We start from the raw sequence: 26,831 nt of genomic DNA, 5'->3' as shown, positions 1-26,831 counted from the left end.
AACCGTCCTTCTGAGCCTAAGTTGGTACCCAACTCATATGACTTACCTGTCAGTTGCATCTGTTTTTATGGCACAAGAGATGTGGAGCAATACATTTATAAGCATATGTTCCCGACTTAAATAAAAGTTACTAGTGAAAGTACATTAATAGAAATACCGGGTGAGGGAGTGCTAGAATCAGATAGAAAGACAACTAGACATAGGCAGACAGAAATAGAAACCTAGAGATTTAAAAATGAGACCTACCAATGCCAGGGAGACCAGTACATGAATCCTTATTCACCATCTCCCACTCCTCAAATCCTGACTCCACCACATTTTAGTTGGATGACCTGGGGCAAACTGCCTAACTTCTCAGTGCTTCAGTTCCTTCATCTTAATATAGCGATAATACTGCTTTCCTCAAAGAGTTAACAGGTTTAAAAATGATATTAGGTATAAAGTGTTAAAACAGTGCTTGGGACATAGTGACTACTCACTAAATGTTAATTGTTATTTTCTTTTTATTTTCTTGTTCATGAACGTAACATAGCACTACTGGTCTCATTACTGGGAATGGTAAAGATCACAGGCTTTGAAGCCAGATAGATTTGGATTTAAATCCTGCCTCTGCCATTTACCAGCAGTGCAAACTTGGGCAAGTTAATGTCTTTGTGATTTAGTTTTCTTATCTGCAGTATCAGAAAAATAGTAACTACCGTTGGGAGTTTTGTTAATATATATCTAGTGCCAACATGACTTTTCCTTTCCCTTTCTACCCTCCACTGAAGACAGATTGGGATTCCATTATTCCTACTATGCCCAAGCCACCTTAGGTGGGCCTAGTCTTCCTGTACCACTCTTGTGACTGGAGGTGTCAGACACTGAAAGGACTATCCAATGGCCAGCAGTAGGTGGCTTCTCTAAAATTAAATCAAACTGATTACCAGTGAGTTTGATTTAACAGTGGTTGAATCTAACAACTTATTATGTAGGAAGTGCGAGAATGGCACAAGCTCGCTCTTTTTTTTTTAAATGGTGGTAAGCATTACATTCTTGTTCAAAGAATGAGATAAATTTTTAGACAATTTTTGAAATCTTTTCTTTGAGTTATACTTGATGTACAATATTATGTAAGTTACAGGTGTACAATACAGTGATTCACAATTTTTAAAGATTATACAATTTATCTGAATGAAGGTAAAAATTATTTTATCAGTGTTTCAAAAAGTTTTTCATTTTGACTTTTTCAGTTTTGTTTTGTCTCCTTTGGAATTACTGTTTGCATTATGTTTTGATTTGGTTCAAATTCAAAAACTTTAAAAAGGTAAGTCTCTCTCACTCTTGTCCCATCCCTGACAGGCAACCACTGATATTAGTTTCTTATTTATTCTTCCAAAGACATTTTATGAATATGCAGGTAAACATAAATATATGTATAAATTATTTTCCCCTTCATACAAAATGTAATATATGCTTTCCTGCACCTTGCTTTTTCACCCTTAACAATGTGCCACAGAGACAGCCCTATTAGAATATATCAAGAGTGTCTCACATCTTTTTTTTTCTTACAGTACTTTCTTGTATAGATATACAATGTTTTTTTGTTTGTTTGTATTTTTGGCGTTTATTTATTGATTTAAATTGAAGTATAGTCGATTTACAATATTTCAGGTGTACAGCAAAGTGATTCAGTTATATACTCTTATATATATTCTTTTTTCAGATTCTTCTCTATTACAGGTTATTACGAGATATTGAATATAACTCCTTGTGCTATACAGTAGGTCCTTGCTGTTTATCTATTTTATGTATAGTGTGTATCTGTTAATCCTAAATTCCCTATTTATCCCTCTCCCCTTTTCCCCTTTAATAACTATAAGTTTGTTTTCTATGTCTGTGATTCTATTTCTGTTTGGTAAATAAGTTCTTTTGTATCATCTTTTACATACATATAAGTGCTATCATATGATATTTGTCTTTCTCTGTCTGACTTACTTCACTTAGTATGATAATCAGTACAAGCTTTTTAACCTCTAAGACAGAGAAGTCTCTGTTGTAGCACCTTGAATGCACCCATTCCCCCTGCCTCCCATTTCCAAGCTCCCAAATCCTTCTGGGATCTAGCCAGTGGAAATCTCTGCATCTGCATCTGTCCTCTTCACCCTCCCATATCATTCTCAGTTTTGACCAGAGACTATGACCCTTCCCTAAGGACAGGAAAGATTTCTGGGGAGATGTTTGATTTCTAACCTTAAAAAAGTTAAATATTTAAAACTCAGTGTAATTAACCATGTCTCTTTAAGTAAATAAGCACTTTTGGGCAGACTAAAACTTAATGGTCTGAAATATCTGAGGCATTCGTTGAAACACATGTCCACATAAGCTTTCTTTTATGTCTGTTGTTTTTCACTTTGAATCCTTGACTTGGATCTGGGGTTGTCAGGCCTGCTTTCTGCTTAAATCTCTGAACTTCTGTTCTTGAAATTGCCTGTTTCTTCTTGTCTTTCTCACCTAAGCTGTGGGAGTCTTTTCCCTATTGTCCTGCGTAAGGTAGAGGAGAAGGATTTGAGAAAGTGAAAGACATCATTCCTATCCTCAAGACACTTACAATATAATTGAAGGACTACTATACATATACTGACATTATCTCATTATATTTTTCGTATTACGCTGATACTATGTCTGTCAACGCTCATGAAGTGGTGCCAAACATGATGGTAACGTATTTAGAATGAGAGATTACCAAGCTACAGAGAGCTTAGGGAAGGCTTCCTGGAGAAGACGGGGTAGGAAGGATAGAAGGATACGTCATTCCCAGTGAGGGAAGGACAGGAAAATGACATGTTTTTGGCATTTATGAAATATTTGATAAAAGAATAAAGAAGTTGAAATAAGATAAATAAATAAGTAAAAAAGTTGAGTCTGGAAGACCAGTTAGGAGCCTGTAATATAATGTTCTGTTTTTTAAGTGATAAGACACTGAAGAGGGAACAGGATGTGGGTTTGAGGGACATCATCAAAGTGGATCAAAGAGCGTATGCATTGGTGCTGCCTCAGGTTTGACATATGAGGCTCTGGAACTGGATGTTTATACCATGAAGTAAATCCACTGACAGAGTCATAAATCTGTGACTCTAACTCTGCATATATTTAGATGTATGAATATATTGATGTATATTTATACATTCATATATCTAAGTGTGAATAATTTGGAAACAAGCAGGGAAAAGTGAAGGTTATCTTACTCTACATATTCACTAAGAGTACAATTATTAAGAAGCTTATTTCCTATAATGTGCTAGGAGTTAGGATCCATTCATAGGCTGCATGCCAAGGAAAAACTAGCTGACATACTCCTGGAAGCACAGGTAGGTAGTTTGTCCAGATCACAGGAAATGACTGTTCCGTTGAGCTTTGTACTTACTGGACCATTTATAGAATGTTAATTTTATTTCTGACCAGTGCAATTTTTAAAAGGAAGAATGAAACTAGGGTATAAGAGGTAGACAGCAGGAGTTTGCAAACTGTGTTGTATGGGAAGCAGTTGAAGAAATGAAGAAAATATAAGACCAGCGTTATCTTTAAAGTATGTGAAAGGCTGACATTAAACATGTGCACTTATTCCATGATGCTCCGGAGAGGAAAAATTAAGATACATAGAATAAATTTTAGCTTGTGAAAATAGAGAATGTTCAACAACTCACACAGTTAAAATGGCAGAGATTCTTTCATGAGTAGTGCTGAGTCTTTCCCACTAGTTACTTAAGGACACCTGCAAGGGATTTGTGCTTTGTGGAGAAGACTGGACTAGATAAAGGAAACTTTCCTGTGTTCACTAAGATTTTGTGATTCTGTCTTCTCAGGTGAAGTGATGTAGACAGGTACATGTGTACATAATAAATGAAGCACATTTTGTTTTCCCTTCTCTCAGGATTAAATTATATTTTTGCTTTCTTTGAAACATGAACGTAGGTCTTAGTGGTAGTGATCACAAAATCACATAATCATTTACTGTAGCTCATGACTAGATTTGGGCCAAGAAACTTTAGCATAGTTCCTCGGACCCCTCTGACTCAGAGACATCAATCCTAAACCTTGTTTTATGGCCTCTGCCTTATTCTTGGCCTCTCGTAGGGGTAAGTTGGATATATCTGTGTTAATCTGAAGGGAAAAAGAGAAGGGCTCCTTCAGGCATTTTTACAACTGGAGCAGGGCTTCAATCCTGCCCCGCTTTCTTCTTCCATCCCCACCACTGCCTCAGGGTGGACGGAGAGGTCGGCTGGAGCAGAAGATTCCCGGACCGCCTTCTCTAGGCCTGGTTGCGGTGAGAGCTCTGTTCCCTCAGGCAAGTGTCTCTCTCAGTGTCTCCCACTCCCTAGGAAGCTTTGTTTACTCTACTGAGTGAAGTTTGGTAAGAATATTGAGCAAGTAAATTGCAGGACCCTTAGGCAGTTTGGTGTAGTAATTAGAAGGACAAGCCCTGGACATGCTTTCATTCAGGCCCTGACATTAACATGGACTGGTCCTTTATCTTATTGAACCATAGTTCCCTTATCTGTAAAGTGTAGATAACAATAGTACATATGTCATAAGGTCATTGTGAGGTTTATTTGACCTAATACATAAAAAGAGCTTTCCTAGCACAGGGCAGTACTCAGTTCTAATTTTAGTTGTTATTATTTGTGGCTGTATCTCTTACTCATAGGTGGCATAGCATGTTGCTCTTGTTTACAGGAGACTTTCTGCCTTTCCCATGATTTAGGATCCCATAACTGCCAGGATGACCAGTTGTTATGGTCTGATGCTGGCCTGTGTTTTTTTTTTTTTTTTTTTTGCGGTACGCGGGCCTCTCACTGCTGTGGCCTCTCCTGTTGCGGAGCACAGTCTCCGGACACGCAGGCTCAGCGTCCATGGCTCACGGGCCCAGCTGCTCCGCGGCATGTGGAATCTTCCCAGACCGGGGCACGAACCCGCGTCCCCTGCATCGGCAGGCGGACTCTCAACCACTGCGCCACCAGGGAAGCCCTGGCCTGTGTTTTGATGGTGGTCCAGTTCTATGATAGAGTCTGCAGTTGTAGTAAAGATGTTCTCTTAACTGTATAGTTTGTTCTCATTCATTTATGAGTAAGTTTCTCTCATTGTAGCTCAATACAATCTCTATTTGGTTTGTAGAACATATCTTTTGATTGTATTCATTTCACATTTCCTATATTTTTTTCCTTAAAGAAATCACATGTGATATATATGTATATGTGTGTGTGTGTGTGTGTATATATATATATATATATATATAAAAACATTTTATTTATTTAAAATTTTTGTTATATTTTGTATTCTGGGATAAATGTATTTTATTCCTTTGAAAAGTGTCAGAAAAAAATATAAAAGTTGTTTTTTTTTTTGGTAAGGCCTAGCAGCAGGGGACCATGTGGACGATTATTCCTAGGAGTTCTGGCATAAATTTTCCCTCTAAACAGACTCAAAAAAAGTGCAGGCCTCGGAGAAGATACCGGAATAGAAAATGAAAATACACAGATTCTACAAATGAACCTTCTCTAGAAAGATTAATATTTTGTTCTTTCAAGTATTATATGTTTTTTCTTCTCTATGCACTGTTCAGTTGAAAATTTTTCCCTCTCTTCATTTTGCACCTGATCTCCTCAGCCGGCACGAAGCAGCAAAGATGCATACAGAATATTATGGTTTAGGACAGTCCCATTCTAGGGGGAGCTATCTTCATATAGCATGCCCTGTTTTCTCACTTCTTTGTAACTGTCCATGTCTTTAGGCAGAGACAAAAATGTGCTGTCAATCGGACCATTGGTTAATCCTCTATCAACAAATAAAACAGAAAAAAAATTTTATTGTACAAGTGTTTGTATTTTGCAGCACTGATGTATACTTTAGGGATAGACAACATTTCACAGCTCTTCTAGAGTTGTGGTGTAAGAAATACCACGTGTTTTTGTCCGTTTCTCCCTGCACTATAATATTTCTGTCTTACTTATCTCTGAATCATTCACCATGTGCAAATACTGTCTTAATTTTAATGAGTATTCAATAAATAGGAAATGAGTGAAATATTACCTTCTATATTCAACAATGTAGAAATTTATAAAATTCATGTATGGGAAAAGTTCATAGTTGAAAGATATATCCTGTTAGAGCCTCTATATTTCAATTTGTTACTTAAAAAAAATCTATTATTTGGGAGTTACACTAGAGTAAGTTTTTTTCTCAAGGTTCTTGTAGTCACTGATGCAGAGATAAAATATTCTATTTTAAGAATAAATGCTAGAGTTAAATCACCACAAATACATTCAACTCTAAAAGTTACCTGTTGTATTGAGATGGATTCAGTGATTTATATAATGTACCTTTTCCAAAATTGCCATTAAGGCAATTTAAATGAACATGAAATGAAATTTCTAATTTGCAATACTCATAGGTGCTGTGACATTTAAAAATCATTCATCTATACTTGGTTCTTTACTCACTAGTTATCCAAATTAACACATAGATTGAACTTCTCAAACTTGGAGGTGTAATGAAATGGTTCCTTGGTAAAGCTTCCAGATGGACCATTGTCATCATCTGGTAAGACTGGATTGTAATCGCATAATCACAATTAGCCCCCATCTCTGTGGTTATTCAAGTGCCAACCCTATAGATCAGTCTCTGGATGACCATGCTATAAGGGACAATAACTTGCTAATCAGTGAACTGTACTTCTGTGTATGCTTTCAGTCCCCAAAGAAAGTGTCCCTGAACTAAGTCTTTTATGATGACAGAAAGGAGGAAAGGAATGGTCTGCTTCTTGGAATAAGAAAGCTATGTGTGAGGGGCTTCCCTGGTGGCGCAGTGGTTGAGAGTCCACCTGCCGATGCAGGGGAAACGGGTTCATGCCCTGGTCTGGGAAGATCCCACATGCTGCAGAGCGGCTGGGCCCATGAGCCATGGCTGCTGAGCCTGTGCGTCCGGAGCCTGTGCTCCGTAATGGGAGAGGCCACAACAGTGAGAGGCCTGCATACAGCAAAAAAAAAAAAAAAAAAAAATGAAAGCTATGTGTGAAAATACCTGCTTTAGTGACTAGATGAGAACCATGTATAGTTGTCATAGACATTGTTCATATGAAAATAGATGTTAATAAAATGCTAGAAAATGGCTTTGTATCTAAAGAAGTTGGACATTCTACCAGAAATGGTTTTTTGATTATGTATTCATTTAAATTTCCTTAAAAAATGGTGCCAAGGAGAAATACAAACTCTAGCAGAAACAAAATTCAAAATTAGTGAAGTCTGAGTAAATGAAGTTTTGATGTACTAGAAAAATTGCAAAACTCATTATTTTAATTACTGCATCTGTGATCATGTACCAGCAAATAGCTCTGCCTACGGTACCCTTTATATGTCTTTATTATATTACTTACAAATGATAACTGTTTGCTTTCTTGTCAGTCTCTCATCATAGGGACTTCATTCATTTAATTCATTCAAAAAATACTGACCTGCCCTACTCTATGCCAGGTGCTGGGGATACAGCAGAGAACCAGATAAAAATACATGCCTAAAAGATGATACTTTAGTGGCAGAGACAGAAGTAAAAACTAGATAAAGAAGCAAAATATATCATATGTTGGGATTTCTCTAATTATTGTTCTTTGCATCACTAGCATCTACCACAAGGCCTGGACATAGTAGACACTCAGACTACTCACTGCTGGCTTGATTTACTTTCGTGATTACTCAAAGGAACAGAAGTATAATTCTTGAATTTACCATTGCTTTTAATTGTGAGCAGCCACTGGAGTGCTGATACCAGTCAACAAATACACAGACTTAGGGTAGGGGATGATGGAGTAACTTCCAGAATAAAACTTTAGTGACCATGAGCTCTATTATCTGTGAGTAAAGTAGCCTGGTAGATTCATTAATTTGGTGACCTTAACAGTTGATATTTGTACTATGGGGCCCAAATAAATGGAGATTTTATTTTAACACCTGTTTTGCTCTTAGCAGCTAGCAATGAACATAAACACTCTGGCCCATACACGTCTTTGATTTCATTATTTCTCTATTGTCTTGAGAAGTATCAGGTTAATTCATTTATTTTTTCATAGAGTATCCAAATATTTGGCCTTTCCACTTCTCAGTTAGAATTCTAATCATAAACAAAGATGACCAACTGTAACCTGCCAAGGTCCAATGGAAGATATTTTAGAAAATAACACATAATAGTTACATGTCAGGTAGCTCTTGGAAACTAGATGAAAGGCTGCGTGTGTGATGAGAATCTGTGCATGGCTCTCTGAAATCCAAGTTCCGGTGGGCTGGCTGGAGAAGAATGCTTTCAGGGCTTGTGAGGTGACTGTTGATGGAGCCTAGGGAAAATGGTAGACATTCCTGTTCTTACCCCAACTCCCAACCTTCTACCAGGCTTATCAGGGCTGAAATTCCCCAGCAATTCTGCAGCACCTCTCTCACATACACATAGACATTCATAAATGATTAACAATAGCTCTGATTCTTTAGTACCATAGTACAGGCTTAACTTGGAGATATTGTGAGTTCGGTTCCAGACCACTGCAATAAGCTGAATATCGCAATAAAACGAGTCATGAAATTATGGTTTCCCAAGGCATACAAAATTATATTTACACTATACGGTAGGCTATTAACTGTGCAATAGCATTATGTCTAACAAAAATCAAAATCCTCTGTAGTTCTACTATCTGGAGTTAACAAAGGAAAATATTGAAGTACACTCCAGGTTTTCTTTTCTATGCGTGCACAAAATTATTATTTTTTTTTAAATTGGGATCATACAGTGAATACAGTTTGGTAACTTGCGGGACTTCCCTGGCAGTCCAGTGGTTAAGACTCTGCTTCCACTGCAGGGGGCATGGCTTCGATCTCTGGCTGGGGAACTAAGATGCCGCACATGCCATAGGGTGAAGTTTGGTAACTTGCTTTAAAAAAAATTAAGACTGAATCACAAACATCAATGCTTTCACTTTTTCCCATTACATGAAATTACCATAATTTATCCTTTGTTGCATACTTGGTTGTCCTGAATTTTCAATAATATACTATTGTCAACAATATACTATGATCTTTCTTTTACATGAATACTCCACCCACATCTTTACTGGTGGGTAAGTGGTTGGTGCTTCTCCCAAGCTAGGCCCTAAAGCAACCTCTCTTCCAGGTTGGGGCTGGGGGTCAAGGGAGGGAGAGAGAGGGAGTGCCTGGCCACTGCCCTGGTGTTCTGGAGAGAAGCCTGGGTACTGGCTGCCCTCAGCAGAGGACTCAATGGCTTTTCACGGCTGGTGACCACACTGCTGCTTGCAGGGAGGGAGGAGAGTCAAGTCAGAGAAGTGTGTGTCATGTAATTCAGGTGGGTTTTTTTTTTAATTTTTATTTTATATTGGAGTATAGTTGATTAACAATGTTGTGTTAGTTTCAGGTTGTTTCTAAACTAGGCCCAGCTGTTCCATGCAATTGCACCAAGCATCTTTGTTCCCGACTACACAGAGCCATGTCTTGGCTGGGCTCTGAAATCTCCAGGAACACACCTAGTCATAAATAGGAAATGCATTCACTTAATATTCATGAGGCAAGAGGAAGATTGATTCCTTCATTCTTGAACCAAAAAAACCCTCCCAAAACTCAGCAAATAGATTTTAAGTTCCATAAGGGCAGGAAATGTCTGCTTTGTTTGCCACTGTGTCCTCAGTGCCCAGCACATTTCCTGACACATAGCAGATAATCAACACATATTTGATGGGTAAAGAAAAAACATGAAGTGAAAATATTGGGTTGGCCAAAAAGTTTGTTCAGGTTTTCTTGTAAGTTGTTATGGAGAACCTGAACGAACTTTTGGCCAACCCAATATCTCAATCCGATAGCCAATTGGGGCTTCGCGCTGCTTTCTTCTGAGACAAACAGGGCTCATATAGGCTTACTTCTTCAATCCCGCTGGCTAACTTGGGGAGCAGGGATATAGGACTCTGGACCTGACCCAGGTACTATTGTATGGGGACTAATTTTCTCTGTGTTTGATACATTTTTGATACTTTGATACATTTTTCCCCTACAAAAAGACCCATAAAGGAAAGAACCATTTCCCAAAGAATCTGTGTGGACTGCAAGATCTTGTTCCTTTTAGTGGCAACAAACCACCTTGGAATCCTTTACTAGTGGATGGTGTTGTGTTAAAACTTTTAGAAGTATTCTAAGCCTCACAATATTAGACCTCTGTGATGGACGAGCAGATGTTTCTCTGATGACTAGCTGCTGTGCTTCTAGAAACAGCCTCAATAAATAAAAAATAATATAATTTTATTCATTTCAGCACTTACTAAGAACATCTTAGGTATCAGCTTTGTACCAGATATTAGAAATAAAAATAAAAAGAAGAGATGATCATAGATATACAGGATAATACATAATTATCAGGCAGTGTGGCAAGTGATACAACTGGGTACAGACAGGGTGCTGGGGCAGCACAACTTGCTAATTCATCTCGGTGAAGTTGGGGAAAGTTTCATGGAGGTGAGCCCATTTTGACATGGGGTTTGAAGGATGGGTAGGAGTTTGTCAGGCAGAGAAAGGGGGAGTAGAAGTTCAAAATGAAGAGACTTACACAAGCCAAAGTTCAGAAGGGAATGGTGCATTTGGGACAGATGAGGCCTTTACAGCAGTTGGAGCAGGGGGTGTTGGCAGGAGAGATGAGGTTTAGAGGAGGATTTCAGATGCATCATCAAGAAGGCAATTAAGGAGTTTCTACTTTGTTGTGTAGATAATGAAGGTTTTGGTAAGGGACATTTTTCCTTCAACCATCAGTATCACAAGGCCAAATTAAGATATTTCTTCTTGATAATGACCCATCAGGAAGACCAAGAAGACTTGATTTTCTTTTCATTTGGGTTTTAGGCTTTTACATCTTCTCTTAATCCTGGTGGCATAATAATCTAAGTCTCCCTTAAGTTTTCAGTTTTACCTTTTGTTCATTTATTTGTTATTTGTTTTTATATCCTAGGTGTTTTCAAAGATATCTTGTTTGCTCTGCAGTTGTTCATTTAGAAGTTAAAGCTGGGCTCAGTGATTAGACCAGTTCTAACCTATAGCTGGGATCATTTATGGAACTTATTCTACAAAATGATCTCTTTAACATTATGAGTGGTCAGGAAATGGACACATGAGACCAAAATCTACATTGTTATCGTTAAGTCTCAATGGTAATGAAGAGGGGAACTCACTTCCTCAAAGCCCTGAGGAAATCCCATTGCATTTTGGAATATTTTAGCCAAGTTAAGGCTAGGGTAAGAGATGAAGGAAAGGGAATATGAAAGAGAAGACATTAGTATCATTGTAGTCACCAAGCAGAAAATTTTAAAAGTAACATTCCAGAACAATATAACATACCATGTGCAAATTAGTATCAGATGCGCTAAATAATTTTTTTAAAACTCTATAGTTTATCCAAACTTTAGCTTATCTATACTTTATTTGCATAAATAAACTTTAGTTTTTTCATTGAAATTTACAAATATGTGTTGGCTTTGAATTTTCTCTTCCCAGAAGTAAGAGAAGGTCTGTTGCTAGGATCAGTGTTTGTCCTCTCTTGGGTCATTCTATTTGTGCACATTTGACTTGCCAGATAAGTTATCATTTTTGTAGTTCTGATGTCAGTTTGAATTCAAAGGATTCAGATGTCTACATCAATGTTTCTGTGACTGTTCATTTCTTTTTCTCAGTATTTTGCAAAATAACATCACTTTGTGGAAAGTGAAATGAATAGCATAAAGCAGTTTGTTCAGTTAAAAAACTATAGGACTGAGCTTTGTGACCACCTAGAGGGGTGGGATAGGGAGGGTGGGAGGGAGACGCAAGAGGGAGGGGATATGGGAATATACGTATACGCAGAGCTGATTCACTGTATACAGCAGCAACTAAAACAACAATGTAAAGAAATTATACTCCAATAAAGATGTTAAGAAACAAAACAAAACTATAGGACTGAGAAAATATCTCTCAGCTGATTTCCGTATTTTGTTTTGCAGGTGACAATGGCCAGCATTGGAATGAATAGGCAAGATTTTATGGGTGCCTGTGAAAGAACCCTTTTTACTCTTCGAATGGCAACATGGAATCAAATCTTAGACCCCTGGGTGTATATTCTTCTACGGAAGGCTGTCCTTAAGAGTCTCTACACATTTACCAGACGCTGCTGTGGAGTACATATCATCAGCTTGCATGTTTGGGAGCTCAGCTCCATTAAAAATTCCTTAAAGGTTGCTGCTATTTCTGAGTCCCCAGTTACAGAGAAAGTAACTCAGCAAACAAGCACCTAGTTCACTAGGATGGTCAATCAGTGTAGGTCTAGGACCAAATTAAGGAAAGTTTTGGCAATATTTCAGTTAATGTATGAATACAGAAAGCCTAACTGGAAAAATCAACCCTCAGCCAGATAGTCTGGGGGGGCACTTTTATCAGATTTGGCTTTTGAAATTTGTTAAATTAACTGTATAATTGTGCATTTTCACATGTTTTTGTCAACTGGAGGTAAACATGATGAACTAATGCCACAGGAGTCAAACTGAAAACAATTTTGGGCTTATCTGTGTTATTGACGCTTTTGGAACAAGTAACTCTCTTGAAGCCTGTAGCATTTACTTGGCCTACTACCTGTGCAGTGAAATGGCTGTTTGGGGGTGTCACTGCTCTATAGCAGTTCCTTATAGACTAGGCACAGTGAAGCGGAGTGCCCTCTTTTGATCTGGTCTGTTTTACCCCAGATTATGTAGCCTCAATTAGTGTGTTGTCATGTCACAGTGGATTCGTTGTGGCTTTTTATAATGACTTCCACGTACGTGACGTGTGGCAGTCAGTTTGCCTGATCTTGTGAGCCTGTTTAGAATGAGCCTATCCTTGTTATATTTGACAGATATGACTGCTTGCATTTATTATTATGGAGGTCAAGTGTTGTTTGAAGATATTCTTGTTAAGTCATAGTTTTCAAGTAATCACCATTTCCTCTGAAAATTCTAGTGTATAGTCAATAATTTTTAGAGAAACAAAGGCTCTGTGAGCACGTGTATAGGTGACATGCATTATAGCAGTTCCTAAGAAGCTCTGCCATGGATAATGCAAACCAGTAGAACTTAAACCCCAAGTGATGGATGCAAAGAACATTGGCAAATGCGCTTTACTTTTAGAGTCATTGACACAGTGTCATTTCTATGTCAGGGAACAAAAGAAACACAACCTCTAGAGAATAATATTCAAAGACCATCTGCAGCTAGTGTGGTTCTTTCCACTTACACACACACACATACACACACACACACTCTCACACACACAAAGAACATCAGAAATTTCAGTTGAAGAGGGCTCCTTAAATCTGTAATGTGGCATCTTCTAAAGCCTGTGCTACCAGTGCCGAGGAGAGGGTTGGCAATTAGCAGGCATTTTGAGACCCTTATAATGGCTAACCAAGAGATCAAGGGTTGAAATCTTTCCCCAAATTTCTCAGTGATATTTTAAACTTTATTTTTGCTTGTTTGTATAACTTAGCCCAAAGAATTTTAGTAATCATTCAAAATGTCGTGGGTCTATCACAGCATAGGGTAGCTAGTTCTGCTTTATAATAGGGAAATGCATTTCTGTAGAAAGAGTCCCTTCATTAACTGGGGTCTGTTTTAAAATTAATCTTCCCCATGAGACTGATTTTAGATTCTCTAGGAAATCTGTGCAGTTCAATTAGACTTAAATTATTATTTTCACAAATTTTTGCTTTTGACTGGTAATTTACATTGGAAGTTATTGTTAACTTTGGTCACTGTTGGTAAATTCTAATGAATACATTAAAAGAAATTGGGGCTTCCCTGGTGGTGCAGTGGTTAAGAATCCGCCTGCCAATGCAGGGGACATGGGTTCAAGCCCTGGTCCGGGAAGATCCCACATGCTGCAGAGCAACTAAGCCCGTGCGCCACAACTACTGAGCCTGTGTGCCACAACTGCTGAGGTCCGCACGCCTAGAGCCCGTGCTCCGCAAGAACAGAAGCCACCGCAATGAGAAGCCTGTGCACCGCAACGAAGAGTAGCCCCCGCTCGCCACAACTAAAGAAGGCCCGTGCACAGCAACGAACATCCAACGCAGCCAAAAATAAATAAATAAATTTAAAAAAAAAAACCAAACAGTCTCAGTGAAGATTTAAAGACAACTATCTTTTTTCCCAATGAATTTAAAGTACGGCAACATACATATACACACTGGCATATGATATTCTTAGTTTATGACCAGTAAATGATGAATCATACAAATGCAGGTCATTCTCATATATAGAGTACTGAGTAGGTGCTTGATACTTGCCAAAACTGGAAAGAATTTCTTGGTGCAAATGAGCATGGATGTGCAAAGTTTTTGTGCATTTTTAAACTGGCAATTACATACTGGTTATTTTAAGAAGATATATATATATATATATATATATATATATATCTTCAGTGTATATACTTTAAAAAAAGCCATTGCAGTTTGTTATCGTTGTTGTATTACATAAATGTTCTCATGTGTTTTAGGAGCACTTAAAGACTAAAAGAACTTGCAGATGGTTTAGAGGAGATATGTATTTCCTACAGTTGCTTGAGAGAGTGTTGGTGTTTTGTGAGATGAGGCACAAGGAACCAAAGCTCCATCCTTTCTCCTCAGGCTGGGTAGCATGCTGCAGCGAACACTCCCATAGAGCCTGATCTGGGAGAGATGTGGAGGAGAAACCCTCATTCAGAGTTTTAGGCCTCTTCTCCTTGTGGCTTCTACTCAAATGACAGAATTGTTGCTCTATATCATGACCGTTGGCCATTATGTCATTCTGGCCATGTGTGTCTGCATTGAGGAGATATTGTGACATGCCCATGTGTGGGAGAGTATGAGCTTAGCATGCAAGATTTTGGGGAGTGACAGGGTGGTCATTCTCTGCATAACCTGGAAGGGTTATCTCTAATATCTGAGCATAGGTTTAGGGTAACTAAATTGGTTTTATGATGCTGTTAAACTCAAAAAATAAACACCAAAAATTGAAAAAAAAATTAGTCAAAGAATATGTGTGTTTACATTGTGTTAGGCTTTTTTTGTCCACAGAAAATGAAATAAAGTGAACACAACAATATGCATATCTGACTTCAGAATTTTATTTCTGTTATTATATGTATTTCAGTGTAGTTTGACAATTTATTGTATACGAAATAATAAATGGAGCATCTACCAATAACTTTCATATATTTGTTCAAAGTACTGGAAGTAAATAGTGTTCAGCACATTTACCAGTTTTGAAGTTTTACACTCTATTTTAAAATTTATCATTAGACCATCAGAGTAACTGAATTTCCCTTCTCATTGGATAAAGTAGTAGCTAGGCAACTTCACATGCAGTTTGATCAAATTATTTCTGGGGAATTATATTACTCTAGGCAAATTACTTGAAAATAGCAGACTTTTTCTGATGTTAGCGAACTTAAAAAAAAATGAGACCAAAAAACCCCCAACAACACATGGGTTTTTATGCTTGTGAATGCAGAGACAGATAACACTGATTCACAATTAGCTGTAAGTGTATCCCCAAAACATCAGATTGTTTGCTGATGGATTTTAACTAGGTGAGAGAAATATGTTCTTTAAACATTTTTTCTAAAGGTAGAAAGTTGCTTCTAACTATCTGTATTGCTGAAGTGGAAAATACTTAAAAGTTAACACACACACACACACACACACACACATATATACACAGATATATCTGTCTTGTAAAACAGATGGTCTTCTTTGATCATTTTCAGTCTTAAAATGAAAAACTTACTTCAGTTTTGTGCTAATCTGAGTTTAGAATCCAAATAAAATTATTTGTTAAATAAATAAAGTGTGAACTTTTTGTGAAACTTATTGCTAGCATCACCTATATCACCATTATTGCTCTAAATTCATTGTCTAAGGTGAGAATATAAAGGATGGGAGTGTACATTTTCCTGCTTCTTCATCTGGAGGTCAGAATATTTTACCACCTGGTAAAGAATAGTGTTGGACTTCAACTTGTTATTGACATATTTTAACAGCAGATGAAATGTGTTATGTGAATAAATGTATTTTGTTCTCTTCATACTTGTTGGATTGTATGAGAGTAAAGAGTGATATGTGTATTTTGTGGCTTCCATCAGTATGCAACTCATGTAATTTTAGTGCTTTGACTAGTTTAAAACTTTAAACAAATGATTTTTAAAAAAATAAACTTGGACTGATGTTTATCAAGAGTGGTTATTTTTAGGAAGATCATATAAAACTTGGAACTCTTGAACCTACCTAAACTTCCATTTTTACCTGCTATTAGACGGGAAGAATTTCAGCTTGTTTTCCATTATTACCTTTTGCTATCCCTTTCCTGTCCACTCTTCTGTGACATCTGCTTTCTTTCTTTTACCTGTGCCTCATTTTATGTAGGTAGGTCATAATTCTGATGGGAATCTGATCATTTCCAAAACACAGTGGCCCAAGTATACGTGTGATAACAAACAATCCGCAAATCTCAGTGCCATAAACCCAGAAAGGTTTGTATCTCACCTGTGGATGCTGTCCACTCAGAAGGGGAGCTCTGCTTACCGTAACCACTCAGAGACCTCAGGGGACAAAGCAGCCATCATCTTATATGTTGTTGTCTGCAGTGCTAAAGGGAACAACAGCCTGGTGAATCATGCACTAGCTCTTAGAGTTTACACCTGGAGGTGATACATATTACTTTTGCTCACACATTTCTGGCCAAAGCAAGTAATATGGCCCCACTAACTTCAAGCGGGGCAGGTAAATGCAATACTATAAAATGTCCAGGAGGAGAACTGAAAATAATTGGTAGATAGCACTAGTGATTTCCACATTAGGTAATTTTTTTTCATTATTGCCTTTCTAACGGCATTCAAACTGGAACCAGGTTTAAAAATTTTTTTTTTAATTTAGAAACGTCATGGGATTAAAAACATTTAGGTCTCATTCACCTAAGAATCTTGTAATCTATAAAGATAAGACAGAATGAATGCTATTATATATTCCACAAGCTTTTTGAAATTAATAGAAATTTTAGATGACAAAAACAAAAAAACACCATAGAATAAAAAGTGAAAAACTTGGTTCTTAAAAATGCAGGGAGTGGGACCTTTCTGTACAATGCCTAAGAATAGCTTAGTTGCAACACTGTCTGAAATAGTTGCTTTTTTAATAAATGAGGATATTTGAAATTTATTTTTGCCTTTGCATTTTCAGTCTCCTTATAATTGAATATCTTGATACCTTGATATACTCTTTGCCATTGAATTTTATTGAACTGTCAGAAAACCCAAAGTAGTATAATAGCACTAGAACAAGATTAAACTACATTTCTTTTCTTTTTCTCCAAGTCTCTTCATTTTGAACCCAAACATGACAGTATAAGAAATGAATCAGAAACTTGGCTAAATTTAAACCTTAGGAATCTTTAGATGTAAGTTCATATACACCAAGTGTCCTGTTCAAAGATTCTGTAGGAAGTTATTGCAAAGAATTTCTGGCAGAACTGTCTTTCTGCCCTGCAAAAATATCAACTGAAAGTAATATGATAAGGATATGATATGCAATTATGAAAAAGTAGTTGGAAGGTTTTTACATTATCAAAAATCTCATATTTGTTGAAGTATACTTTTTAGTTAATCATCTAGTTTGTGAAAGAATAATGAAAATACTGTTTTATACACATCTTATTCATAAAAAGGAAAGGTAGAATTATTGAAATCTAAAGGAACTATATTTTGGATTTGAAGTGCCCTTTACAATTTTACTTAGGATGTAAACTCAGTCTTAGAGTTTTGTATTTAATTTCATTTGAATTATTTTTAATGTCTGATTGGTAAACTCCAAATTAACAAAGTGCATCCTGCCGTTACAGTGCTACCTTTCCCATGTTAAAGGAGGCAATTCAACACTAGTACACACCAACATCATCTTAGCTTTAAAAAATGAGATCATATGAGACACCTATTGTGTTCTGCACTTCTTAATTTCAATTGTCCATGTCAATATATTCAGAATACTCTTCTTTAAAAGCTAAATAGTATTATATAATATAAATGTGCCATAACTTAAAGAAACAATTTTCCTATTGAAGGAGAGTTGTTTTTGTTTCCAGTTATTTCCCTTTTTTAAATAATGCTATTTTGATATGCATACCTTTATACTTTGTGTGTGTGTATGTTGTGGAATTGCTGGCTTAAGACATGCTCATTTTCAGTGTTTATATGCATTGCTAAATTGTGCAGTGTGTACAGCCATTCTCTTCTAAAAGAAGATGCCCTATTCCTGACATCACCACATCACCTACCGTGTATTCCAGCAATCTTTTTTTTTTTTTTTTTTTGCGATACGCGGGCCTCTCACTGCTGTAGCCTCTCCTGTTGCAGAGCACAGGCTCAGTGGCCATGGCTCACGGGCCCAGCCGCTCCGCGGCATGTGGGATCTTCCCGGACTGGGGCACGAACCCGAGTCCCCTGTATCGGCAGGCGGTCTCTCAACCACTGCGCCACCAGGGAAGCCCTCCAGCAACCTTTTCATGACAATAAAGTCACCAGTCTTATTGGCAAAAATAAAGCATATTTAAGTCATCCTTTAGGTTACTTGCATTTCACTTTGCTAATGAAGATGAGCATGTTTTCATACATTTATTAGTCATTTGTGCTTCCTCTATAAATTTCCTGTTCCTGACCTTTATCTATTTTTAATACACTCATTTTTTCCTCTTGACTTACGGGAAGACTGTGTATATTAAGGATATTATCTTTGTCAGCTTGGGCTGGTCTAATGAAGTACCATGGACTGGATGACTTAAACAACAGAAATTTATTTCTCACAGTTCTGGAGGCTGAGAAGCCCAAGATTAAGGTGTCAGTCAGTTAGATAACTGGTGAGGGCTCTCTTCCTAGCCATCTTCTTTCTGTATCCTTACATGGCAGAAAGAGAGAGAGAGAGAGAGAGAACAAACTGCTGTCTGGTCTCTTCTTATAAGGGCACTAATCCCATTATGAAGACCTTGCCTTCGTGACCTCATCAAAACCTAATTACCTCCCAAAGGCCCCATCTCCAAATACCATTACATTGGGGGATAGGGCTTAAACATAGGAATTTTGTGGGGTGGGCAGACACAATTCAGTCCATAGCAGTTATTAATACTTTTTGATATATGTTACAAATACTTTTGTACCAGGCTTCCATTTTCTTCTGCATTGAAGGTGTCTTTCACTATATAAGAATTTTACATTTTTACTTAGGTAGAACTAACCTTTTATGGATTCCTTCTTTTGTTTCTTGTTTAGAAAGTCCTTCTGTCCTCAAAGGTTATAAATATATCCCCCTATGTCATTTTCTACAATTCAAGTTTTGTTTTTTATCTTTAAATTGTGTAGTTTTCATGGAATTTATATTTTTATGTCATGTGAGATGGGTATCTAACTTTCCTTTTTAAATCCCAGATGTATAACCAATAGATCCAACATCATGCTAGCAATTTCAGAATTTTTTTTTAAGTTATATTCTTGAAGTCTTATCTTGGGTAGATTTCTATTAGGCTTTTTGAAATATTGCACTCAGCCCATCTGGCCTCTATTATTAACTCAGGATGGAAAACAGTTGTCTAAACCACACAAAAGTAATACTACATTTTGTATTCAACAATACCACTAAGACCTATCACTACTAGGACTCAGCCTTTCAATTGTTTTTCCAGAAAAGAATACAATTTTATGTACTGCCATTTTTCCTGTTTGCCATATGCTTTCTGTGACCATCAACAGTTTCCAGCTTAAGGTTAAGCGGGTTAATGAGGAGGTGTATTATTTTGCTGGGGCTGTTATAACAAAGGACCACAGACTGGGTGGCTTAAACAACAGAAATTTATTTTTTCACATTTCTGGAAGGTAGAAGTCTGAGCTCAAGGTGTCAGTTGGGTTGATTTCTACTAAGGCCTTTCTCCCTGCCTTGTAGATGGCTTTCTTTTCCCTTTATCTTCACATGGTCTTTTGTCTGTGTCTAATATCCTCTTCTGATGAGGACACCTGTAATATTGGATTAGGGCCCACCTTAGAGTTCTCATTTAACCTTAATGACCCTCTTTAACCACCCTATCTCTAAATTCAGCCACATTCTGAGGGACTGGGGAACTAGGACTTCAACATATGCATTTCGGAGGGACACAATTCAGCCCATAACAAGAGTATAGTCTGAGACATTAAGATAAAGTTATGGTAGATGGACCATACAAGAGTTGAGTCTTACCTCAGGTTTATTATCCAGTGGTTCTCAAATGTTAGTATCCATCTCTTTTACATGGAGGTCTTGCTAAATCAGATTGCCAGGCCCCATCCCAGGGAGTGATTCAGTAGGTCTTGGGAGGAACCACTGAATTTACATTTTTAACAAGATCCCAAGGGACTGTCCCTAGGCAATGCTGGTCTGAGGAACACACTTTGAGAACCACTGGCCTAATCAACTAGGCTAACCAGCCACAGATGGCATGATATGAAACATACAAAGAACCATGAAGCTTTTTGACAGTGCAAAACTGTACCACTGTTTTAGTACTGGCATTTTAATTATTTTCCTAAACACATTTTTTGCTCCAAGCCCAAACAAATTTGACCTGAAAAATGTAAGAACTATCCAGAAAGTGGCTAGAAGAACATGGGCTAATATAGATTGACAGTAAAAATTGTATACAAAAAGACAAAGCAGACCTAAGTGAGGCCACGATTTAGATGCCTATAAATTTCTTACTGGTGTCAAAGGAATTTTTGTGTTATGTTGTAGACTGGCAAAATTCCCATAGTCTAAAAATATTGCTTACCTTTTAATTTTAACCAAAAGCTTTTAACAAGGTTGTTCGGATAAATTTTATATTTTCCTCCCCACACTTTCAGTGTTTATAATCTTTTTTGATCCTTGTGTTTTCCACTCTTGCTTGAGTCCAGATGATCTTAAAATAATTCCCTGCTCTGATAAAATAAATCTTCAGTCAGTTTTTGGCTTCCCAGAGGGGTACTGAGACTTTTCAGTTTCCAAATAAAATATAACACTAATACTTTTGGGTCAAGTAAATTATTAGAGTGGTTTGTATTAAAAAACAAACAGAATAACAGTAGACAATAAATGGACCAAAACTAAATACTTGAATACAAAATCTTGAATACAAAATCTCATGCTAAAGGCATTAAAATACAAGGTCTTTTATACAACTCCAAATAAATGGTATTTCTAAGGTAAAGGGGAAAAAAGCTACAGAAGCAAAAGCCCAGGCTGTGCTTTTTCAAAACACAGTTCTACCTAGGAAAGTTCCTCTCCCTCTTAAGAATAATATGTCATTGGTTACTGGGAGACTTACAAAGAATATCAAACATAAACACAGATAAAAATGTTTTAAGTAGCTACTTTTTTAAATAAATATATCATTCTGAAATCTCAGTGCCAAATGTACTAATTTATAAAACTTGGACTATTAAAAGAGTGGAAAACAGCAACTGGATATAGTTTTCTGAACACTGTGACATTTGTCATCACTTTATGATTTTGGTTTTATAAGATTAGTGATTTCCTCACAGCAATGCTCAGGCAAAACAGAGAGCTTAAAAATGTCCTGAGAATTAAAGAAGCTAAAGTTAGAAGCACTACATAGCTATTTGCTTTCCAAATTGTGGTTGGGCAGATATTAAAATTGTCATTTAGTGATGCTTTCAGTAATGCCTTAAGAAACAATGGCATTTCCCATGAGGTAGCATTTGCCAGATGATCTAGCTGAGGCTCTTGTGGATCCTACCCTCTTTCTGGTTTGTGGTACACACCTCCCAGCCCTTATTAATTGCACTAATCAGAAACTTGTGGTGTTTGGGAAGAGTGTTCCAAGAAGAACTCCATGTGCCAGGGCCTTGAGGTGGAAAGCAGCTTGGATCTGTGTGGTGGTTGTAGTTTTGTGCTATAATAAGGAGGTATCAACTGGCTTTGAGGGCAAGTTGTTGGCCCTCTACTGATTTAAGCCCAATATAGCTTATGTCCAACTAAAATAGAAATACATTTTGGACCAGCTTGCCTTTACCTGTCAAGAGAACCTATCGTCGGTTGTGATTCAGTTCAGAACTGATTCAGCAATTCAATCTGACCTAATGAAGCAGCATCAACCACTTAGCTTACGGGCTGGCATTGCAGTCATTCACCTGTACATGTTTAGAAACTTCCCATAATTTTGATTTGTGGGGAGTAAGCATGAGGGGAAAAGAATGATTTTAATGTCTCTAGCTTCAGAAGAAAAACATCTGCAAGAATGGAAGATGATGCACCATCACATTACAACACTGCTCTTGGAAACAATTCAACTCTCATAAGCATTGCCAGTAATTCTTTATAAAATTATGATCACCCCCCTGAAATTCACCATTTCACTTGTAATGCTGAGTAAATTTTGCAAGTAGGTAAGAGTGTCATTATTAAATTTGTAACTATTAATATCATCTGAGCCTGTGTGGTTCGACCTTCACTTGCCCAATGACACATTTCTTTATGGATATAAATCATTTTTTCTCTGATAATTAAGCAAGGGTAGATGGCTGCTGAGTCCCAACATGTAAGCTTTTAAATTTTGCTCTTCATTACAATTACTACTGCAAGTCAAGTATCACATTTTACCTGATCTATAGCTGCCTAGCTGTTGTTTTTTTAAACCACTTTGTTTCCCAAAGAGTCACCACTTTGACCATTTACCCTGAGCGTGGAATTTTCTTCCTAAAAATAACTATGACTATTTTACCTACCTGCTTTTGAATTATTTCCATTCTTCTTTGCCTTCAAATTTGGTCCAAATTACTTAGCATGACAAACAAAGCTCTTCACTATCTTGTCTATAGTGGATCTTTTCTGGAGAGTCTGAGCAATCCTATAAACCATCCAGCCTTCGCTGAGATTTCTGAGTCTCCTTTTATCATTTTCAGAGGTTTTTACCAATAACTATTCTTGTACTCTGAGACTAATTGAATCTGACCACAAGTAAACCTCTTTATCAAGTTCTGAAAATCGGATTCTCTTGCCTGAAATTTTATTCACAAGCTTATCAGTGATCTAATTTGATCTTTACTTGGTATTATTATTCCATTATATTATTATGTCATTTTAAATAGACAAAATCTATAGCTTGGTGAAACCATTTGCTTAAGAGCACAGAGAGAGGATTAAAACACCAGTCTTAAAATTGAGGCTACATTGCTGCTGTGAAAAATAATTTTTAATGTGGTGGTATAATTAAAGAGCCACATGAATTACCTAATTTATAGGACTGGACATTGAAACCATTATTAAGAATTCTATTAGTCTGATGTTATTTAAAAGTTATCAAAGGATTCTGCATAAAGAAGATGTGGCACATATATACAATGGAATATTACTCAGCCATAAAAAGAAACAAAATTGAGCTATTTGTAGTGAGGTGGATGGACCTAGAGTCTGTCATACAGAGTGAAGTAAGTCAGAAAGAAAAAAACAAATACCGTATGCTAACACATATATATGGAATCTAAAAAAAAAAAGGTTCTGAAGAACCTAAGGGCAGGAAAGGAATAAAGATGCAGATGTAGAAAATGGACTTGAGGACATGGGGAGGGGGAAGGGTAAGCTGGGATGAAGTGAGAGAGTGGCATGGACATACATAAACTACCAAATGTAAAATAGATAGCTAGTGGGAAGCAGCCACAAAGCACAGGGAGATTAGTTCGGTGCTTTGTGACCACCTAGAGGGGTGGGATAGGGAGGATGGGAGGGAGACGCAAGAGGGGGTAAATATGGGGATATATGTATATGTATAGCTGATTCACTTTGCTATAAAGCAGAAGCTAACACACCATTGTAAAGCAATTATACTCCAATAAAGATGTTAAAAAAAAAAAAGAATCCATTGTGAAATAAACCAGAGTGCCAACTACAACTGTGGTACAAAAATATGCATGTTACAAAAGTTAATGTACCAGAAAAAACCCTGAAATTTCTACTGAGCTTTTTTTCTAAATGCACATAAAATATGTGATATTGCTCTAAAATAGAATGATGAATTAAGTGAAAAGTTCCCCAGTCATCAGAATCTTTTTACAGACGGTAAATTTATAAAAGAGTAGCCATGAAGTACAGATCTATAATTACTTTGTTTTCTCTCGTGTTTCTGCTGTTGAAGTTCAGTGTTCAGTGGGATTTAAAACATGTCATTAGCTGTATTCTAAAGGGTCTAAGTAAAATAGAATAATATGCTATCAGATTCATTAAGGGAATGAATTGGCTTCTTAGCCAATCACTTCAAAATTGATACGCAGTACTTACTAAAAGAGTATGCTGCCCCAAATTCCTTTCAACTAGTGGGAGCCCTATAACTAAATTCTGGTCCATGGATATCAGGAGAAATGTTTTGTAGGACTTGTTTTGTAGGAGAAAAATTGACTGAAAGGAGTTACTACAGTTAGTTGGAGTCCATTATTTCCCATTATACCTTTCCTCCTTCTGCAACTCAGACACGATGACTGAAGGTCTTCCTACCATTTTGGATTGTGTGGTTACCTGCCTATGTTTTCCTCTAAGAGTTTTATAGCATCTGGCCTTACATTTAGGTCTTTAATCCATTTTGAGTTTATTTTTGTGTATGGCATTAGGAAGTGTTCTAATTTCATTCTTTTACATGTAGCTGTCCAGTTTTCCCAGTACCACTTATGGAAGAGGCTGTCTTTTCTCCATTGTATATTCTTGCCTTCTTTATAAAAACTAAGGTGGCCATATGTGCGTGGGTATATCTCTGGGCTTTCTATACTGTTCCATTGATCTATATTTCTGTTTTTATGCCAGTACCATGCTGTCTTGATTACTGTAACTTTGTAGTATAGTCTGAAGTCCAGGAGCCTTATTCCTCTGGCTCCATTTTTCTTTCTCAAGATTGCTTTGGCTATTCGGGGTCTTTTGTGTTTCCATGCAAATTGTGAAATTTTTTGTTTTAGTCTGTGAAAAATGCCATTGGTAGTTTGATAGGGATTGCACTGAATCTGTAGGTTGCTTTGGGTAGTATAGTCATTTTCACAATAATGATTCTTCCGATCCAAGAACATTGTATATCTCTCCATCTGTTTGTATCACCTTTAATTTCTTTCATCAGTGTCTTATAGTTTTCTGCATACAAGTCTTTTGTCTCCTTAGGTAGGTTTATTCCTAGGTATTTTATTCTTTTTGTTGCAATGGTAAATGGGTGTGTTTCCTTAATTTCTCTTTCAGATTTTTCATCATTAGTGTATAGGAATGCAAGAGATTTCAGCACATTAATTTTGTATCCTGCTACTTTATGAAATTCATTGATTAACTCTAGTAGTTTTCTGGTAGCATCTTTAATATTCTCTATGTATAGTATCATGTGATCTGCAAACAGTGACAGCTTTACTTCTTCTTTTCCAATTTGAATTCCTTTTATTTATTTTTCTTCTCTGATTGCTGTGGCTAAAACTTCCAAAACTATGTTGAATAACAGTGGTGAGAGTGGGCAACCTTGCCTTGTTCCTGATTTTAGAGAAAATGCTTTCAGTTTTTCGCCATTGAGAACGATGTTGGCTGTGGGTTTGTCATATATGGTCATTATTATGTTGAGGTAAGTTCCCTCTATGCCTACTTTCTGGAGGGTTTTTTTTTTAATCATAAATGCGTGTTGAATTTTCTTGAAAGCTTTTTCTGTCCCTATTGAGATGATCATATGGTTTTTATACTTCAGTTTGTTAATATGGTGTATCACATTGATTGATATGGGTATACTGAAGAATCCTTGCATTCCCGGGATAAACCCCACTTGATCATGGTGTATGATCCTTTCAATGTGCTGTTGGATTCTGTTTGCTAGTATTTTGTTGAGGATTTTTGCATCTATGTTCATCATTGATATTGGCCTGTAGTTTTCTTTCTTTGTGACATCTTTGTCTGGGTTTGGTGTCAGGGTGATGGTGGCCTCGCAGAATGAGTCTGGGAGTGTTCCTCCCTCTGCTATATTTTGGAAGAGTTTGAGAAGGATAGGTGTTAACTCTCCTCTAAATGTTTGACAGAATTCGTCTGTGAAGTTATCTCATCCTGGGCTTTTGTCAGAAGATTTTTAATCACAGTCTCAATTTCAGTGCTTGTGATTGGTCTGTTTATATTTTCTATTTCTTCCTGGTTCAGTATTGGAAGTTTGTATTTTTAAGAATTTGTCCATTTCTTCCCAGTTGTCCATTTTATTAGTATATAGTTGCTTGTAGTAATTTCTCATGATCCTTTGTATTTCTGCAGTGTCAGTTGTTACTTCTCCTTTTGCATTTCTATTTCTAATTCTGTTGATTTGAGTTCTCCCTTGTTTTCTTGAAGAGTCTGGCTAATGGTTTATCAATTTTCTTTATCTTCTCAAAGAACCAGCTTTCAGTTTTATGGATCTTTGCTATTCTTTCTTTTATTTTTTTTCATTTATTTCTGATCTGATCTTTATGATTTCTTTCCTTCTGCTAACTTTGGGTTTTTTTTGTTCTTCTTTCTCTAATTGCTTTAGGTGTAAGGTTATGTTGTTTATTTGGGATGTGTCTTGTTTCTTGAGGTGGGATTGTATTGCTATAAGCTTCCATCTTAGAATTGCTTTTGCTGCACCCCATAGGTTTTGGGTAGTTGTGTTTTCATTGTCATTTGTTTCTAGGTATTTTTTGATTTCCTCTTTGATTTCTTCAGTGATCTCTTGGTTATTAAGTAGTGTATTATTTAGCCTGCAT

At 36.9% G+C, this 26,831-nt stretch overlaps 1 protein-coding gene across 1 annotated transcript in view; it reads left to right on the top strand.

Annotated features, from left to right (window-relative positions):
* PTGFR (prostaglandin F receptor) overlaps positions 1-16,135 on the top strand; it is a 57,861-nt gene extending 41,726 nt beyond the window's left edge. Inside the window, exon 3 of the mRNA XM_030866032.2 lies at positions 12,047-16,135. Within this exon, the coding sequence (XP_030721892.1) occupies positions 12,047-12,337 (291 nt within the window). The 3' untranslated portion in view covers positions 12,338-16,135. The remainder of the gene's footprint in view (positions 1-12,046) is intronic.
* The last annotated feature ends 10,696 nt before the right edge of the window (positions 16,136-26,831 follow it).

Source organism: Globicephala melas, chromosome 1 (assembly GCF_963455315.2).
Source record: "Globicephala melas chromosome 1, mGloMel1.2, whole genome shotgun sequence".
Classification (NCBI taxonomy): domain Eukaryota; kingdom Metazoa; phylum Chordata; class Mammalia; order Artiodactyla; family Delphinidae; genus Globicephala; species Globicephala melas.
Note: the sequence above shows the minus strand (reverse complement) of the source record. Positions and strands in the feature narration are given on the sequence as shown.